This window comes from Cydia pomonella, chromosome 3, assembly GCF_033807575.1.
Source record: "Cydia pomonella isolate Wapato2018A chromosome 3, ilCydPomo1, whole genome shotgun sequence".
Lineage (NCBI taxonomy): Eukaryota > Metazoa > Arthropoda > Insecta > Lepidoptera > Tortricidae > Cydia > Cydia pomonella.
This window is the reverse complement of record NC_084705.1, coordinates 32651116-32670689: the sequence shown is the minus strand read 5'-3', so window position 1 is coordinate 32670689 and position 19574 is coordinate 32651116. Positions and strand designations below refer to the sequence as shown.

Genomic DNA, 19574 nt, shown 5'->3' with positions numbered 1-19574 from the left:
CACCTCTTTAATTTCGGTCATCTATTAGCCCATAGATAAGTACCTTAAAACTAGCATACATATTTATGAAATATAAATATTAAAGTACCTGGGCGACCGAGCTTTGCTCGGTTATAACTATTTATTGTAATATGGTGGTCTATAGGTAATAATCTTAACTACATTTTTTTACTAAATTAAACTTGTCTAAAACAATAAAAATTATATAGGTACAAACTTGAACAAATAAAAAAAAAAAACAAAAGTTAATCACCGGGCGAGATTCGAGCCCGTAACACTCGTTTAGCAGTCCGCGTCTTAACCCGCTGGACCAGACCGAAATTAGCGACCATATTCTGCGTCGAAAGAAAAACGCATGAAAACTGGAAAACACGCGTTTTCCCAAACATAAGACTAATCTAGATAGATTGTATACCCCCAAAAACCCCCATATACCAAATTTCAGCGAAATCGTTAGAGCCGTTTCCGAGATCACAGAAATATATATATTTATATATATACAAGAATTGCTCGCTTAAAGGTATAAGATAAATATTATAGGACATTATTACACAAATTGACTAAGTCCCACAGTAAGCTCAATAAGGCTTGTGTATATTGCTATTGGTAATATACACAAGCCTTATTGTTGTTATTGGCTTTGTGTTGTGTGTGTATTGTGTATATATCTTAAAAACTAAAAACACACATTGTGACTGCGATGCACTTCGCAACCCCACTGTCAGGGAGCCGTCCGCAGAACCGCCGGAACGACATAGAGTCAAACCTAGATCAGTTGGCAGATATTTTGATAGCCCAGACGATGCACGAGTTATTATAAACGTTAAACTTCTATGAAATTGGCTACTTGACTGTGTTTTGTAAATAATGTCAATCGATCTTGATTTTCCTGAGGATCAAATGTCTATATAGGACTCATGGCATTTAAGCAACACAAAGATCAGAAATGAGAGTTAAAGTCTGACGCTCGCACTCGACGATTGAAACGCCTCTAACAAAATGATAAGGTGATGTGGCGTCACATGTATAAGTCTGTCCTAAATGTATGGAAGATCAAGGAAATTGCCATTTTGACCCTGAAATATTGCGTTTATGTGTATAGTTGTCATACAATTTATTTTTCAATAAAATATAAGGAATCGAATGGTACCATTTTCTTTTCTATTTTTAAAAGACAAAAAATTTTTTTTTTTGAGACTTCGGAGCCTTGTATTTTTTTATAATCTCAATATAATTCTTTAAATTCCACTTTTTTATAATGGATGGCTCATTTTCTATCCATTTAACTAAATTTTGTTATAATATTCAACATGTGTCAAGTACCCAATTATGACGTTTACTTGACACTTGCACCATCTATCAAAATTGCTGACAACTTATCTTGGTCTGACTTGGACACCCTTCGGCCAAAACTACTCCTTGGTGTTTAAAATGATAGTGTAGCTTTTATTGTTTTTCCGCTGCTCGGTTCGTGTAGAAAAGATTTAGAAGGATCAAATATGAAATGAAATGAAAATGAAAATGTTTATTTGGGTAACAAATAAATTACAATTATAATATAATGGCTGGAGTTTCCTAGTAGATGAATATACTCGTATACATCTGTGTCAGGAAACCCCGCTCTTTCGTTTGAGGTTTACAATAGCTGTTTCCTAAATAAACTAGGTACATATGTACTAGGTAAATATATGTTTCAACTAACCTGTGTCCTGTAATAGTTTGTCCGTCCATCACTGGACCTGATCATGATCCTGGACTCCGGACACGTCATCTTCTCCTCCGCGGCCAAAAACTTCTTGTCACACATGTATGCTTTTTAGCGTTGGCACAGTTTTAAGGCACTATTTTATCGTTGGTATCGTGTGGTTGGCATCGTGTTGGATATCTGAAACAAAGAAATATAAAATATAAATATATATTTTTTTTTATGCCACGATGGTGGCAAGCAAGCATACGGCCCGCCTGATGGTAAGCAGTCACCGTAGCCTATGGACGCCTGCAACTCCAGAGGTGTTACATGCGCGTCGCCGACCCTTTAAAAATCTGTACACTCCTTTTTTGAAGAACCTCATACTGTAGACCCTCGGGAAAACCTCGGCAGGTAGCTCATTCCACAACCGGAGCGTGCGCGGGAGGAAGTTCCTCTTAAACCGCACAGTGCGTGACCATTTAGGTTCTAGGGTGTGAGGATGAACACCCTGCCGACGGCGGGCGGTGCGGTGATAGAAAGTAGCCGTGGGCATCATGTCAAACAATTCCTCAGAGCACAGCCCATTGTACAAACGGTAGAACACACATAAGGAGGCAAAGTCTCTCCTTAGACTTAAAGGTTCAATACCGCTTGTGAGTTTGGGATCGTCGACGATTCGTACAGCACGTCTTTGGACTGAGTCGAAAGGCCCAAGCTGGCATCCAGGTGCTCCTGCCCAAAGGTGACAGCAATACTCCATATGAGGTCTGACTTGCGATTTATAAAGCAGCAGTCTTTGCTTTGGAGTAAAGTATCGCTTTACTAAAATAGTTTGCTATTTTATTTACTAGGCACACAAAACAAAACAGATAACATTTATTACATGAAATAATTATTTTAAGTTGAGGTTTTGGTTGGGAATGCCATCCAAAGCATGCATGCGATTTAATACATATTAAAGAGCGAAAACAACAACTATACTAACTACACTTAATTACACAATAAAACAATTTTTAGGCACAAAACATTTCGCATAAAGAAAATAAAGCAAAGAACAAAGGGAAATCGAAACACACATGTAAGATTAATACAGACTTAACGGAATGGTGATCGATGGCAAAGAACTTCCATAACCTGAGGGCCTACCTTGAACACCGAAGTTCGCAAATAGCGGGCATCTTTATCTTTAAGAGGCTGTCTACACCCAATGTCCTTGAAATTGATGTTACGTAAACAGTTTTTTAAGAAAGACTATTTGTTTTAGTCAAGTAAGAAAAATATATGTTCATATTAATTATATTTCAAAGACCGTGGTTGTACTCGATACACGATTGAACGAAATCGGCTCGATAGAAAATAATTGCAAAGATTGGTCTTAAAATCACAATTAAACGGTTTTATGTCTTTATTGTTTTGACTTATGGGTCTGCAATTAAAATCACAATTTCAAAACATTTATATCTAAACCGTGGTTGAGTAAAATATTACACTAATAATCCACTAATTTTTTGTTTTCTTTGCTATATATTGTGTTCCCTACCGATATTCACGTTAACGTGGAATAAACACATAACTCCACAAAAGTCTATTTTCTCGGCAGAACCGCGTGTGAAGAAGCCACAGATGCCACTGAGTGACGCCCGCTGATTATCCATCAAAACAATCAATTGTTCGACAATCGAGATGCCGTCAGCGCGATGGCAAAACCACGTAAATGTCAATTTTTACTTCTTCAGTTATTAAGCTACTTAGCCTACTGGAAACTTTCTCACCTTTGTAGGCAAATATAAAGATAAAGATATTGATTGTAAATATTAATGTTAATGTATGGCTTGTACCTATACAACCAATACAATCAATATCTTTTACTTTTTTTTTTTCAAGGAAATATTATTATTGTTTATCTGAAATACTACGTATTTTTCATATTACTTTATACCACGTAAGTTGTAAACAAGAATACTGCTTCATGGTATAATGGTAACCACAATTTATGGAGCTTTGTAATTCCGGAGGATTTTTAGACCCTGTACAATGTTGTAGTCCCATGATAAAACCACGGTTAGGAGTTCATTCCAAAGCCGCCAACCGGAAAGTCCGGGGAAAGAAATTCCTCTGAAATCGTTTTGAAAGCGACCATTAACATTACCGGATAAAAGACTAATTGTGCCGACGTATTTGATGTCATTTCGAGTTTAGCTAAAACATGGTATTGAATTTGTATAAGTTAAGGAATTTATGGAAAAACATGAGGTAGAAGCTATTGAGATAGTAGAAACATGAGCTAGTAGAACATATTTTAAGAATAATGCGCTAGTTAAGTGGGCAGCATATATTATTTTTGACGTCCAGAAGGGACAAACAAGACATTTATACCTCTAAAAATTGCAACGTTATACATATCTTTTTATTTAAATCATTTTAAATTGATTCTCACGACGAATCTAACGCCCGCAAATCCAAGATTGCTGAGACATATGTCCGCCGTCTTTTCTCAGCTTATTACAGCGCCGTAAAAGTAACAATACGAACATGTCACAGGACATTACGGCAGGATACGTCACGTCATACACACGTTGTGCGCAACGTGTTACACGTGCGTACTACGTAGCAATTTGTTTCATTGATTAGGTAGTAAAAGTTTAAGCTCGTGTGAGTCTAGATACTAGAACACGTTTGTAAAAATACGACCCTACTAGTTGTAACAGATTGCTACGTGGGAAGTTTTACTTTTTATACTACGACGGTGGTAAACAAGCATACAGCCAGCCTGATAGCCAGCGGCAAGGCTCGGAAACCGGTTAAATTTCCAAACTGTTATCATGTACTTGCCGCAAATCTTTTGGTTTCGGTTTCGGTTGAAAAACCGTTATTTTTAAACCAATTTTTAAGAGAACAGTTCTTGTGAAATTAACCGGTTTAGAGAAATCAATTTTTTTTCCTATGTCGGCGTCTATATTTACGTGGCACACCCCCAGCCGGCCGGCCGTTTCGTCGCTCGTCGAATAAACCGGTTTTTTTTTAAAGTTACAATAAAGTTCTTAAAAAGTTCGCATTCTTATAAAAGTTCGGAGGATAACCTAAATAAACCGGTTTTTACCGGTATTTTATAAACCGGTTCCGAGCCTTGGCCTGAGGGCCGAGGCGTAAAGAAACTTCAACACTAGGTGTTGCATACGCGTTTAGAAACCCTTTAAAACCTGTAAACTGCTTTTTTGAAGGACCCTATACTGTGTACATACATCGGGAAAACCACTATAATTGGTTATTGTGACTTACGCTATTATGCTACTCGGACGTGGAGACAATGCCCTATAAAAACAAAAGAAGTGCGCTTGGTGAAATATTGGGATGACGCAAATGATGGTACACGATACAAATTACTTGGTTTTTCATTAATATGTACTTAAAGTGACCGTAACTAATATGTATTACCAATTAAAAAGCGCATTTTAATATCAGTACAAAATTACATAGATAAGTGCAACTTTTAATTTTATACTTTTACAGTTTACATGACCTATTTTCGCAATGATTTCACTACACGGATTTGGTAAAATAGATAGAAAACATGAATAATTGTTTTATACTTATCCATGTTTTCCATAGGTATCAAAGGATTGAATTCATCCGCGCCGCGCCGCGCCGCGCCGCTTCGCGTTCGCGAGTTATTCGCTCAGGTACTGCCTTATACTTAAGTGATAGGTTACAGCCAACATTTAGGTTGTTCTAATAGAGTCACTTCGAATTAAAATGAGCAGCGGTAGATTTCTGTACCCCTAGTGTAAATAAATTCGATTTCCAAACGTGACGTACGCGTTTGCGTTTAGTCTCATTTTGTATTGGATTTCGAAAGAGCGCGCCAAGCGGGACGTTTTGGAAACTCAAAATCCTATACAAAATGAGACTTAACGCAAACGCGTTCGTCACGTTATGATGTCGATCAAAGTTACACTAGGGGTACTGATTTCAAAATTTGATTAGAACAAATACATAAACCTTGTTTTTCTTTTACAAAAAAATATTTGCCGATTTTTGAACGTCGAAATTAATGCAAAACTTATGCCTTGTAGTACTAAGTAAAAATAGGAAATCTGCTACTGAACACCCTGTACTTACACCAGTTGCCTAGCCGAACCAAATAGGCCTTTTTTCTGAACGAAGCCTTCGCGAGCTTAAAAGCTTTACATTGTATGCGTTGCTAGAACTTGAGTTTTTAGCACTTTTATGACCAAGGTGCGAAAGCTTAACATTTCTAGGCAATATTTACTGCCAATTGTATTAAACAAACATATACGAAGTTTTAAGAAGCATTGCTTGAGGAAAGCATATATTATACGAAAATAAAGGAAATAAAGAGAGTGACAAACAATAGAGTGCTATAACTCCAAGTACTAGATTGTTGCTTTAAGCCTTAAACAAAGACTATAAAGAATTTTCCAAACGTTAGCAAAAGTAAATAGTACATTTAACGACTTATTGTGTTATGTACAATAGTTTAAGTTTGTCTTAACTTGTATATTTGTAAACTTTATGTTTCCTTAAAAGGCTTTTCTCTAAATTATGGTACTCAGTCCCCTCACGCCTATCCTCTCGCACCAAACGAACGTTTCATATTCCCCTCGTTCATACTAATTATAGGAATAACTCATTTCTTCTAAGAGCTGCAAAGTCCTTTAATCAGCTTTGTAAACATCACGATCACATCGATCTATTCTGTGATAGCTTTAGTTCAATTCGCAAACTATTGAGCCAAGATTTCTCCCACTGTTAACACTGATTCCATCTTATTTATTTGTCTTTTGTTCTTCTCGTTAAATGTTTAACTCAGTCTCACTGTCAAGCAACATAATTATAAGCATAATAGTTATTATTAATTCTGCTATTTCGCACGCCATGTACTTTATGCGGTTTCTACCTGTGGAAACTTGTAATTGGCTTACTGTTTTTATTTTGAAACCTATTTTGTTACATTAGCTGTAAGTTTTCCCAAGAAATAAAATAAAATAAATAAAATAAAATCTGGCTCTATTTTATGTAAACATGGATCTAAGAGACACACGGACGTCACGTCGCTGAGGCTAACTAATTAACTTTTCAGGTGCCGTAGGCATAGAAAGCCGAGTTTTTGAGAAACCGGTTTACGGCTTTTTTTTAGATAAAAATGCGGTTGCCAAAAAATTTAATAGCAATCTTGAGAATTGTGTCTAGGGACTCCTGCGAAACCTGTTTTTTTGACATTCGCTCGATAAAAAAATCACGAACATGGGTCTAAAACGCAATTTCAATTTTTTTTTTATAATTTATGCACAAAAGCATCGAACCGGTTTAGTGTACTTGTAAAGGGTACTGAAGAGCGAGCGACTCCAAAGGAGAAGCTCCCTGTTGCTAGTGTGGATGAGGAGGAGTTCACACTGGTATCAAGAAAGAAGATAAGAGACAGTGTGGTACCGCCGAACCGGCTAATTCTGGCTTGCGGATTGCTACACCGAGTAAGGCGCTGTACGTATCGCGCTTGCATTACACCGCCACGGCTGCTGAAGTGGTGGAGTATGTACACCAGAAGACCGGATACACGCTGAGGGTGTTCCAGCTTCGATCGCGCCACTATGTGCATTTCAACTCTTTTGTTGTGCGCGTGCCGCGACCGCTGCAGGGGACCATCGAATGCGCCGACTTCTGGCCGAAGGGTGTCGTGTTTCCGGAGGTTCCGGGGCAAACTGCCGAATCCGACACAAGAGCAGCCCATTCAACGGAGCCACGCCGTTTTGTCGCCTAAATAGTGTTTTAATTTCACGGCACGCCACATAACTAGTATCCGTGGTTTCGTATTCGGCAGGTTTTGGCATAAAAACCTTCGGCACAAAACAGTCGAAAATTTCGGCCGCGCGGAAACTGTATTTCGGTACAAAAAACACGTTTCCACTGAAAGTTTACCTAAAATATGTAATTTTAAATATTCTTATACTATACTTATGGGATTTTACCATGCAGTAATGACACTTAAGTTTAATATAACACAACATATATCACATCATCATTGACACTTATGGATGCAAGCGGTATGGGACTCCCCCCTAGCTTAGCAATATCTATTATTAGAAATATACTTAGACTTCTCAGAACCTTGACGACCTAAGGCAGTATTTATAGTATCAATATCAAATATCAAACATTTATTTAGCAAATAAGCCGCAGGGGCACTTTTTCATGTCAAATTATTACAAAGAATAAAAATAACAAAATACAATTACAAATATGGAATCAACGAAATGTTAGATACTTTCTTAGACATGTACGAGTATACAGTCTCTAAATGTAGAATTACGCAAAAATACGATGATAAAAAAATACAACCAACAAATACTAAATAGTAAATCAGAAATTATTTAAGTATTTGCATTGGCAATATAGGTAGTATGAAATAATTATTTTTAAAATGTTTGCGACTTCAAAATTTTGTGGCCATGTGATAATTCTAATCCAACTGCAACTCCAGCGTATTGAACGAATAATATTCTCTAATAGTCCACATTAATAAATAAGAGGCCACTTCAAACTCAAATCCAAAATTAACAATAAAGCTGTCCGCAACAGGCTTCATCATTTTCCCTTATGTTCATTATTATTAGTCATTTTAAAGGACCGCCCAGAATCGCATCCGGCCCAAAGGTTCCCATGACACTAGCAACGTTTCCACGCTGTATAGCCAACGAAATCCCCTGCACCAGATACGACCCGGAGCGTAGATCGCAGTTCCTATTCCTAAGCCGGCGACCAGATTCCTATTTATATATTTGCCAATAATTACATTAAATTTGTATATATGTCGGTGACCGACCGTAAGATCTCGCACTAATATGCGAGTACGAGTGAGAGTCATAGAGAGCATGGCTTGGAAACCGGTTATCATGTAGGTACTTGGCGCAAAACCTTTTAATTTCGGTTTAGTTTAGTTCGTAAAACCGTCATTTTAATAGAACATTTCTATAAAGTTCTTGTCATATTAACCGGTTTAGAACACAAAAACCGGTTTCTTCCTATGTCGATGTTTTTACGCGGCACACCACCGAACCGGCTGGCCGTCTCGTCACTCGTTGAATAAACCGGTTTATTTAGGTTACAATAAATTTCTTAAAACGTTCGCGTTCTTATAAAAGTTGTCTCCTGAGATGAGGCGGAGCAATGTAGCTCAGAGCCGACAGCCATAGGTTTTACACCTAAGGGAGTGTTTTAAATCGACAAGAGTTGCGACTTGCGAATTACTTATTCGCACATGTATCGTACAATGTTTTACAGTACATATGGCCCTTTAAATGTTCGACACAGTAACGTAATATGCTAATTTTCGCACTAGTGCGGTAAAGTAGCAACATATGTACTGTAAAGTAATTTACGTACACGCTAGAGATAACGTCAGCGTCACACTTGTGGTAGCCATACTGTTATATGACGCTGGACAAAATAAATAGTTTGGTAAACAAATTTCCCGAGTAAATATCATTAATCTAAGCACAGCGACGACTGTTTGCTCTCCGTAAACATATTTATATTAAATATTAGATTAGAATACATAATATAATACTGAAGCGCTGGTGGCCTAGCGGTAAGAGCGTGCGACTTGCAATTCGGAGGTCGCGGGTTCAAACCCCGGCTCGTACCAATGAGTTTTTCGGAATTTATGTACGAAATATCATTTGATATTTACCAGTCGCTTTTCGGTGAAGGAAAACATCGTGAGGAAACCGGACTAATCCCAACAAGGCCTAGTTTATCCTCTGGGTTGGAAGGTCAGATGGCAGTCGCTTTCGTAAAAACTAGTGCCTACGCCACATCTTGGGATTAGTTGTCAAGCGGACCCCAGGCTCTCATGAGCCGTGGCAAAATGCCTGGACAACGCGAGGAAGAAGAAGAATACATAATATAATAAAATTACAGATACAAACTATGACACATTTAAAACGTAGACGTCACATAATATGTTGTAATAGTTATAATTACATTAGTGCAGGCCATTTTTTTATACTACGTCGGTGGCAAACAACAATTACGGCCCGCCTGATGGTAAGCAGTCTCCGTAGCCTATGTACGCCTGCAACTCCAGAGGAGTTACATGCGCGTTGCCGCTCACACTCCGCACCCTCGTTGAGCTCTGGCAACCTTACCCACCGGCAGGCACAAAACACTATGAGTAGTATTTTTTTTATAAATATAAAATGCTACTTTGACCTTAGGCTTATAAAAATTCCTACTAACATTACATCGTACAGCGAGCGGCAAAAGTGCATACACACTTTTTGAATGAATTCCATTCATTAAGGCGGTATGCACTTTTGCAGCTATAGGTACATTTGGTATGTTTGTACTGTATTTTTTTATATTTCATCTTTCAAAACGTTAGAAAGTTATGGAGCATGAATAACTTCTAAACTCATTTCAAATCATTTGAGTTACATTTAAAAATAGTTATTGCCATCAGATCCGGAAACGTCAAAACAGTGACATTTAAGAAGTCATCCTGTATATTTTCGTCAACTCCTATTCCTATTGGAATCGCTTCAAGGAAATGCGCCCGGCGGAAGGCCGTCTATGCTATTAATACAGAGTAACATTCGGGTCAGGGCGTCATAACAAATATATTTAGTCGAGGGTTATGATTATGACAGCTGACAGCGTTTGACGGTTGAAGTTAAAAGTTACATTCAAATTACGACTGCAGTTGCGAGACCTTGATAAATTACGTTGCTGAAATTCGTAAATTGCGGGGATCTTTCTCTTTTACTCTCACTAAGACGTAATTAGAGTGACAGAGAAAAATGCCCGCAATTGACGAACTTCGATTTTCGCGGTTATAGCCCTGTTGCGATTAGGAGCATTAGAGCATCGGTGAAAATGGGTAGCACATCGTAACTGGCGAATTTTAAGTATCAATTGGAACTCCGGTAGCTGCCTAAGTGTAATGCTCTTACGGTAGATGTAGCTAAGGTCCCCTAGACCCATATGGTGGAAAGATTCGCTAGCTTTGGATGAGGTCTTGCTGGCTCAGTTGGCAGAGCGCTGGAGTATCGATCCAGAGGCCGTGAGTTCAAGGCTCACCCAAGGCAGTATTTTTTCTACTTTTAAATTTATTCTAAGCTTAATTTAGAGCAATCTGTGACTAATTGTATCAAGGAGATTGATAGTGACACACAGACGGTTATTTCTCGTCTGTTTCATTTTCTATCCTGTATAATTTATCTTTCACCATAGCAATAAAAAAAGAATGCTATCATTTATAAACGGTTTGCTCTCATGTAAACAATAACAGTCGTACATTTAAGACAAAAAATGGTATCGGGAGACCTATATATCTTTCATCCATACTACTTTCCTCATACGTTTATTAAATAAATATCGGTTAATTGTGATTCGAAATGATTAATTATTTATTATATTTGAATAATGATGATGAAATGGATATTCCAATGCATGTATTTCCTTTGTTGTTTTTATTATATTTGTTTGACATTTAGAATTTATTCTAGAAACAATCTAGACTAGTATTTTGTATACATTTTTTTTGTATGACTATATTTTGTGAAAGTTTTAGTATTAAATTTGATCTATGAATTATATTCATTAGTATTATATATGGAATAATATTTACAACATAAATAAATTGCTCTGATAATTAGATTAAGATAATTATATGTAATACTGTCTTACTATTCATAAGTGCTTGTTGCTAGGCCTACATGAATAAAGTATATTTGAATTGAATTGAATTGAATCGATCTTTATGATAAGGGAAAAGTGTGGACTGAACGAAGATGTAGTGACAAAAATTGACAAAAGTATGTTGAGATGGTTTGGACACGTGGAAAGAATGAGTGAAAGAAGGTTAACAAAGAGTGTATATGGGAGAAGTAGAAGAGGGAGCTGGAAGAGGTAGACCTCGGCAGACTTTTTGCTGATCAAATCGGGGAAATCCTGAAGAAAGGCCAGGTCAAGAGCACCCTAAACCGACGAGCGTACCTATATGAGGAATGTTATGAAAGTGAAGGAAGCGAAAGAGGTATGTCAGGATCGTAGCAAGTGGAAATCCGTGGTTTCTGCCTACCCGTCCGGGAAATAGAATAGAATAATTTGTTCGCAAGAATATGTATGTACAAAGGTGTCCTTATAAAAAGTAAGTAACAATATTCAGACATTTGGCATGTAAATTTTAGGAACATCGACAACATTCAAATTATTTACATGTTCAGACCGTCTAGCATGAGTTGCGTTCCCGCGCGCGACTCCATACATCTTGCGCGACTTCAAGTATGGATTGGACTCGCGCGCGAGAACGCAACCCATGCTAGACGGTCAGATACTCCATAACCGTTTAACGGGCAAACTTTGATTGCTGGAACGCGAGGAAGAAGATATACAATACAATACAATACTCTTTATTGAACACCTCACATAGTTGACAATAAATGTACAGAAACAAAGACAATTTGATAGAGGTAACAACAGGCGTTATTTTATTTTTAAAAGTAGTAATATTGCATTCAAAGAATTTCTAAAAAAAAAATTGAAAATTTGTTTTTTTTTTTTTCACATTTGAGTCGGTTCGATTTCCAGACAAAATAACATATTTTTTTTAAATCTTTGTATGCAGTATTACTCAGTTTTGAAAATAAAATAAAGTCTCCTTGCAGCAAAATATCATATGTCTTATATTTAAGGTACTTTCCCTTAATGTCCCATAGTCTTGGGACGCCCTGTATAGGTACATATTTTGTATTGCATTTTTGACATATTTATATGACTGTTTGGTTTTTAAATAAAAAAAGCTTCTTATATAAACAGTACTGTTTTCATCCCAACGCTTCGTATAGCACCTTGAGTGGCAATGAATCATTCTTGATGCAAGACAAATGTAACAATGAAGACATAGTGATGCAAACACTGGTGTGGACGTATAAACTTGTGATGCGAGCACTGGTGTGGACGTACCTAAACACTTGCGTTATTTCAGCGTTTGTCAAGCTGTCAACTTAGTATAAGCACTATCGATAACTTTTGACAGGCTTTGATTTAAGGGTAAACAATAAACATTTAAGGGTAAACAATACGGTTAGCAGTAAACAAAAGGGGTGTTTGTTTTTAAGTCGTCAGACTTGGCGCCATTGGTTTACAATGCCATAAAGCTTTTTATACCACAATGGTTGCAAACAAGCGTAAGTCTCGAAGGTAAAGATGAATGGACTGTGGATACTTACAATATTCACAGAGGTGTTACTTGAATGTAACAATAACAATTGGCTAGTTTTCTATAGAAATTATAAAAATGAATTGTTAGGAAAAAAATTAGAAAGTTTTTGTTTAAAACTTTTAGGCGTCGTCCTAATACAAAGCGACTTCGCGATTATCGCAAGTTCGCGCGATAATATATGTTGAACTCGAATGAGTTTCCTAATTGGACGCGCGATTGTCAATTAGGGCACATATTCGAGTTCAATATGTTTGATAGCAAAGTCGCGTTGTATTAGGACGACCCCTTACGATCACCTTACGATGATATCTAAAAACTGGCAGTGTTTAACGGCTTTAACGCAAAAAACGTCGCGAGTCAAGGCTATTATAGTTTTCATTCGAGAAAGAAAAACAAATACCTTCATATATTATAAACTGAAATTGATATCATACACTATAGATATCATACGCTCCCTTCCGAGGTTTTCCCGAGGGCCTACAGTATGGGGTTCTTCAAAAAAGGAGACTTGACACATCTGGAGTTGCAGGCATCCATAGGCTGCGGTGACTGCTTACCATCAGGCGGGCCGTACGCTTGTTTTCCACCGTCGTGGTATAAAAATCCACCGGCGGCCGAGGCGGGATTTGTTCCCTAGTTGGACATTCATATATTTTTTATGGACGCGTTTTTAAGCCACTCTAATGTAGGAGATACCACTACCAGTGAAGGGTGCATCCGTAGTCCGTAGAACTTGATTCTCACCGGAGTATCTAAGAATCATCTTATCCTATAGCTTCTAAGAAAAGGCATGCCATATCCATTATATTCTGTAAGTGAATATATGGAAATGACATTTAATATTATTAATTGATTTGAATGAATTAGCATCGTTATTTTATTTTATTATTATTTTGTAATGCCTTGTACCTACTTTAATTTAATTTGACTATCATTACGAGATACCTAGATATAAGTAGTTTTGTGTGCGTTGCTGCTGCAACTGCTGCTTACTTTTATTATATTTTATTGTTTATTAATTATTCCTATTTTGTTGTCTCAATTTTATTTTGTTCCTGTAATAATTTGTGTTCTTTATGATGATTTAAACTATATATTGTGTGTTTTTGCAGCTGCCAAATAAATAGTTTATCTATCTATTATTTTGTTATTATTTGTTATTATTTCATAATTTGTTATTATTTCATTACCTATTTGACGATTTTGACGTTGTGAAGAATTTATTAAGTATTGATTTTTGATGATGACTTGTATGTACCTTTATTTCTAGACATTTTATAATTGTATATAATAAATATTTCTTTGACGATCATAGTATAAATTCATATAGATTAGTTTAATATAATTTATACTGTAATTTCATATTATGAAATAAATAAATCTAAATCTATTGGCTCCGACTTGCCCAACAGATATTTTGTTTACGCGCCGCCACTGATAAGGTACTGTATAGTACTTGCAGCAAGCAACAGCTGAATAAAATTATATTTTCCGATGTCAACACAAAAATAATATAAAAATAGTAAACACCTAGGCCGAGTTCATTGTAACTACTAAATAGTAAAATACTTGGCATTGTGTGTCTGTCGAGGCCAATGCTATTGGATTATTTTCGAATTGTGATTTACGCAATTAGACATCTTTGTACTATTTTTAAAAAAGCATAGGCTGTCTAAATACTCTAAATAGTATTTGTTAGTCGAACATTATTTTTAAATTTAAATCGGTACGTGTAAATAAAGTGTACACTGCTAATACCATAATTTACTTTCTTCTTCTTTTCAGTATTCAGTATTCAGTCATTTATTGCCTTCATAGGTACATATTAAGGTGATACATAAGAATTCTGATCAGCTATGAACCCTGTATGGGCACTGCAAAACGTAACTTACGTACTAGTAATAAGTAGCTATCAATCACTATTAAAGGTTACATTACATAAAATATTTAATTAAACATTACAATTAAATATTACATTACATGTTATTGAATTACGACTAAAGATTAAATATTATCAAATTTACATTACAATTGACGATTATTTAAGAGCAGGGCTCTTGTCGGTGCAGCTTGATGAAGTCTCCACCTTGGTCGATCCGAAGCCAGCCCTTTAGTGTCCTGGTACGACACGGCTCCTACATGCTCCTTTACTTGGCTCATATAACTTTTTCTTGGTCTTCCCCTCCCTCTCCTTCTATTTATTTTCTCTTCTACAATGTTTCTGATGAAGTGGTCGTGCCGATCATTTTCCTCTTCTATTTTTAATAATGCTCATTAAGCTTATCTTTTCCTTCACTCTTTAGGACGGCTTCATTGGTTATTCTTTCTGTCCAACTTATTCCTTCCATCCTTCGCCAACACCACATCTCAAATGCTTATAAATATTGTTCATCTCTTTTATTTAGTGTCCATATCTCACATGCATATAAAGCGATAGACCATATGTATATCTTAATAAATCTCTTCCGTATGTTTAAGGATAAACGTGATTTGAATAGGTTTTTCATCTTATAGAAAGTCTGTTTAGCCATTGCAATTCTTGCTTTTATATCTGGAGTACATCTTGAGTTTTCGTATTCTTTACTTGTTTTGAGTCCCACTGCTAGGCAAAGGCTCCTCGTTTCCTCCACTCGACCCTGTTATTTATATTTTCCCTACAATTCAGATAGAATGTCCAAGTCCCGCCATCTTCTTTTCGGTCTGCCTACCATAAGTGAGGTATGTAATTTTAAAGTTTACATTACAATGCAATACAATTTTCTAAGATATGCTCGTTCAAAGCGTGGCATTTCAAACACTGGGATGATAAGTATAATCTAATATTATGGCTTCTACACGAAAATAAGTAAAGATTTGGCAAATGAGACTTCAGAGGTGTGAACCTGGATTACTTTGGAGGAGGCTTGTACCCGAAGGATCCCCTTCGGGTAACAGATTATCAAATCTTAATAGTAATAATAATATCACCGCCTGCCTCGATAACTAGTGAAAACATTGTTATGGCAGGTGTCCGGACGTCTTTGCAATAACCCAGTCTCATTGTCCTCCCAAACTTCAATCCATAGACCGTTATACTGTTAATTTTTACTTAAATAGTCCCAATGCCTGCTGCGACCGGTTCATGGGTGTCTATTGTTGCGCCTGTGAACGGGTTCCAGCAGGCGTTCTAAATGACATTAAAGCTCTCCAAGGGACCTCTACGTGTTGGATCTATATCCCCACGCAAGCCTATCAAAAGACCGGGATTTATAGGCCCGTGAAATCCAAGGAGATATAATAATATTACTGCATGCTGTTGACATATTTTAAATTATACAGCGTGTATTTTTGATATTAACACATAATCAAAGGGCAGTTAGTTTAGGCTGTAATAAACACACTTTCATAGGTTTTATAAAAAATGGACGACTTTTATTTTTTCATACAAAATAATTCAGCAAGCAATGTATCACTAATTTGTTTTAACTCAAAACGTCTCATTAATGACGCGGCGGCGTCACAAATGTCAAAAGTGATCATGACGTACGACATACATTGCCGCTCGAAAAAATTTCAAAAATTAATTGTGCTCTGGTAGTGAAGACTAAACTTAAAAAATCTTTCAGAATTTTTTTATAGCACTAAAACCTACGTCTAGTTTAAGTTTGAGGTTATATCAAAAATACACACTGTATAATTATTATATTCATGATTTTAATTAAGCCTCTTATTATTATTATTTCTAAATTACTGTAATTGATGACCACTATAGCATGTAAAGCTATAAATTTATGTATTTTGTCGTTATACTTATTCTGTATGAAATGAATAAAGCTTCATTCGTTCATTCAACATCGATAATTCGATATGACTCTCATTAAGTATAGCTTCTTCATTCATAAGAACTTGCGCGAAATTTGTTCTGAGATGATGTCAAAATCCTTGAAACAATCCAGTTTTCGTGAATCAACCTATACATAACATATATAACAACATAACATGAACGGTCCGATTCGAAGAATGAGATACGATAACGATAAGTTCTGTTTTAGATAAGTTCTCATTTAGATATCGTTTGTATGTATAATTGACAGAAGCAGCTCGATTCGGGCAACCAATGTCACTTTGACGTTAGAAATATCGTAGATAGATCTTATTGTGATCACAGCGGGATCGAAATAAACGTCGATTTTGATATGTCGTTTAGTTATCTATCTCTTAAAGATCTTAAACGTGTCTTAATCATTCTTCGAATCGGGCCGTAAGACAATAAAAATTGGTCGCTATACTCGCTATCACAACGCGGAAGCGATACCGCAGATTTACGACGTGCACAATAGTGCATGCGTGCATGTTTGTTTGTTAGTTTACGAGCCATTCAGACGATACATTAATTAAAACGGCTTTATGGCTGTAATGTGTTGGATGTGAAGAGAAATGCGGCGGAAGGGAAGAGGGAATTAATAACATACCCGGGGAAATCATTATTAGTTTGATAAGAATTACTAAAGGAATTAAAAATACTGGTAAACCGGGGTGACATTGAAATGAAGGGGTGACTTTGAATAACATAATATATTTACCTATTTTTTTGATCATTTAAATTTTTATTGTATTTTGTATGGGTCTTATCTTGTCACATATATACCATACCTGAAATAAATATTTTTTATTATTTTATTTTTTCATGCGGAATTTTTGCGAGTGGGTAATCAAGGATTGATAATAATTTAACTTGTTGCATGAACTGTTCGAGAAAATAATGCATAATGCTAATTTAGTGACCGTCTTAAAACTATCCAAGTAACTCTAAAATTACCTAAAGTTACTCCATTTTACTACATAAATAAATAAATTAATAAATATTATAGGACATTATTACACAAATTGACTAAGTCCCACAGTAAGCTCAATAAGGCTTGTGTTGAGGGTACTTAGACAACGATATATATAATATATAAATATTTATAAATACTTAAATACATAGAAAACACCCATGACTCAGCAACAAATATCCATGCTCATCACACGAATAAATGCCCTTACCAGGATTTGAACCCGGGACCATCAGCTTCGTAGGTAGGGTCACTACCCACTAGGCCAAACCGGTCGTCAACAAAAGACGTAAGCTTTCAAAAAAGGCAAAATAGCTCAAGTGTTATTACGCAAATTATTTCGGCTTTTCCCATTCGCCGTACGAGAAATTTACAACATAGATATGTAGTAAATTCAAAGTCAATGTAACATTACCATAAAACTTCATTTCGTCTAGTTTTGCCTCGCAAAATATAGCGCCGACACATGTTATTATTTTAAACACCCATTAACTACCATATTATATCGCCTGAGATGAGATCTCGCACTTTTTTCTTTTTAGGTGATATTCAGTGTTATTAAGATACATCGGCAAATTGCCTGCCAGGGCTTGTATCGACTAGTTACATCTTTATACGGCGCCCTTTACAGTGTACGATGTCAAATTATTTTATTTTAAATAATTGAGGTTAGGTGGGGATAAGAGAAACATTGGAACAAGAAAACGTTTATGTGTGTGTTTATTTTAAGACTGTTTCTCAATAATAATAATAATAAAAAAAGGAAACGCTTGTAAAGAATGTTGATATTGTTTCTCTCGCCCCAATATGCCTTACGTGTTTCAAAGTTTTTTATTTCATTTTACTTACTAAACTATATGAACTTTTTGTTTATTCTCTCTCTGTCCACAGATGGGAATAGCCATTTATATGAATCATTCCCATCTATCCCCGCCTTATGTATGGCAGCGGCCTCAAAAATCCAGAAATCACATCTATTTTTTTACATTCTAACAGATCAAAAAGTAAAACCAACAATTTATTATCTAATTTTAATAAATACTTACAGAGTAATTATACGTAAACGCACTGCAAGTCCAACATTTAAGTTTGGATTTCAGATTACTACAATTCCTTCCCCAATTAAATCACTAACAACCACTTATGTCACTTTTCACTACCCAATAAGCTAAATAGACGTCGGAAAAATCCTATTTCCAAATGATTGTAAAATTTATATTAAATATACCTAGTGTACACCGCACTGCTTTTGAGTTTATCAGAAATAATGATTCACTGTCGACAATTTCAAATCAATAAAACTTTGGTAAATATCACACGTCATTTTAAACTAAGACACTTATACTGTCAAACTTCCATGAAAATTTCACTAAGTTTATTAGTGGAATTGCCAGATATGTTTCACTTCAGACTTAACTCCAACGAACATCCACACGCGTAAATAATGTACAAATTTTAAACCAACACAACACACGATGTGTTAGGTAGTTTGTCTAACACTGAAGATCGTCCTAGGGTCTTATTTGTATATAGTCCTCTTGACTGGAACAAGCTTTGAATAAAGTGGCATAGTCGTACGTTACAGTCAAGTGATAGGTAGGTCAACCCCAAGGGTCTTCCGGGAGAGGTCTGCTGATCTTTTGTTGGGGAATTTCCATGAATTTAATAAATTGAAACGGTTACTTGAAATAAACGGCCTAGTTGGTTAGAATCTTCGGCAACGACTTGGGGTCATAGGCTACACGTTATTAGAGATCGTCGCTAATAATATTGCACTGATTTGAACAGAACTATGGAAGGTGGAGACAAACACAAACTTGTTCTCGAT

At 36.1% G+C, this 19574-nt stretch overlaps 1 protein-coding gene across 2 annotated transcripts in view; it reads right to left on the bottom strand.

The window, feature by feature from the left end:
* The window catches only part of LOC133516571 (facilitated trehalose transporter Tret1-like), a 138674-nt gene that overhangs the window by 32467 nt on the left and 86633 nt on the right, over positions 1-19574 (bottom strand). The window contains exons 1-2 of one of the 2 annotated variants that reach the window (XM_061849569.1): positions 3231-3448; positions 1703-1885 (exon numbers count right to left, since the gene is read on the bottom strand). In XM_061849569.1, the coding sequence (XP_061705553.1) occupies positions 1703-1807 (105 nt within the window). In that variant the 5' untranslated portion in view covers positions 1808-1885; positions 3231-3448. Of the gene's footprint in view, positions 1-1702; positions 1886-3230; positions 3449-19574 lie in introns of those variants that run through there. The other variant, XM_061849568.1, reaches the window with a different exon arrangement.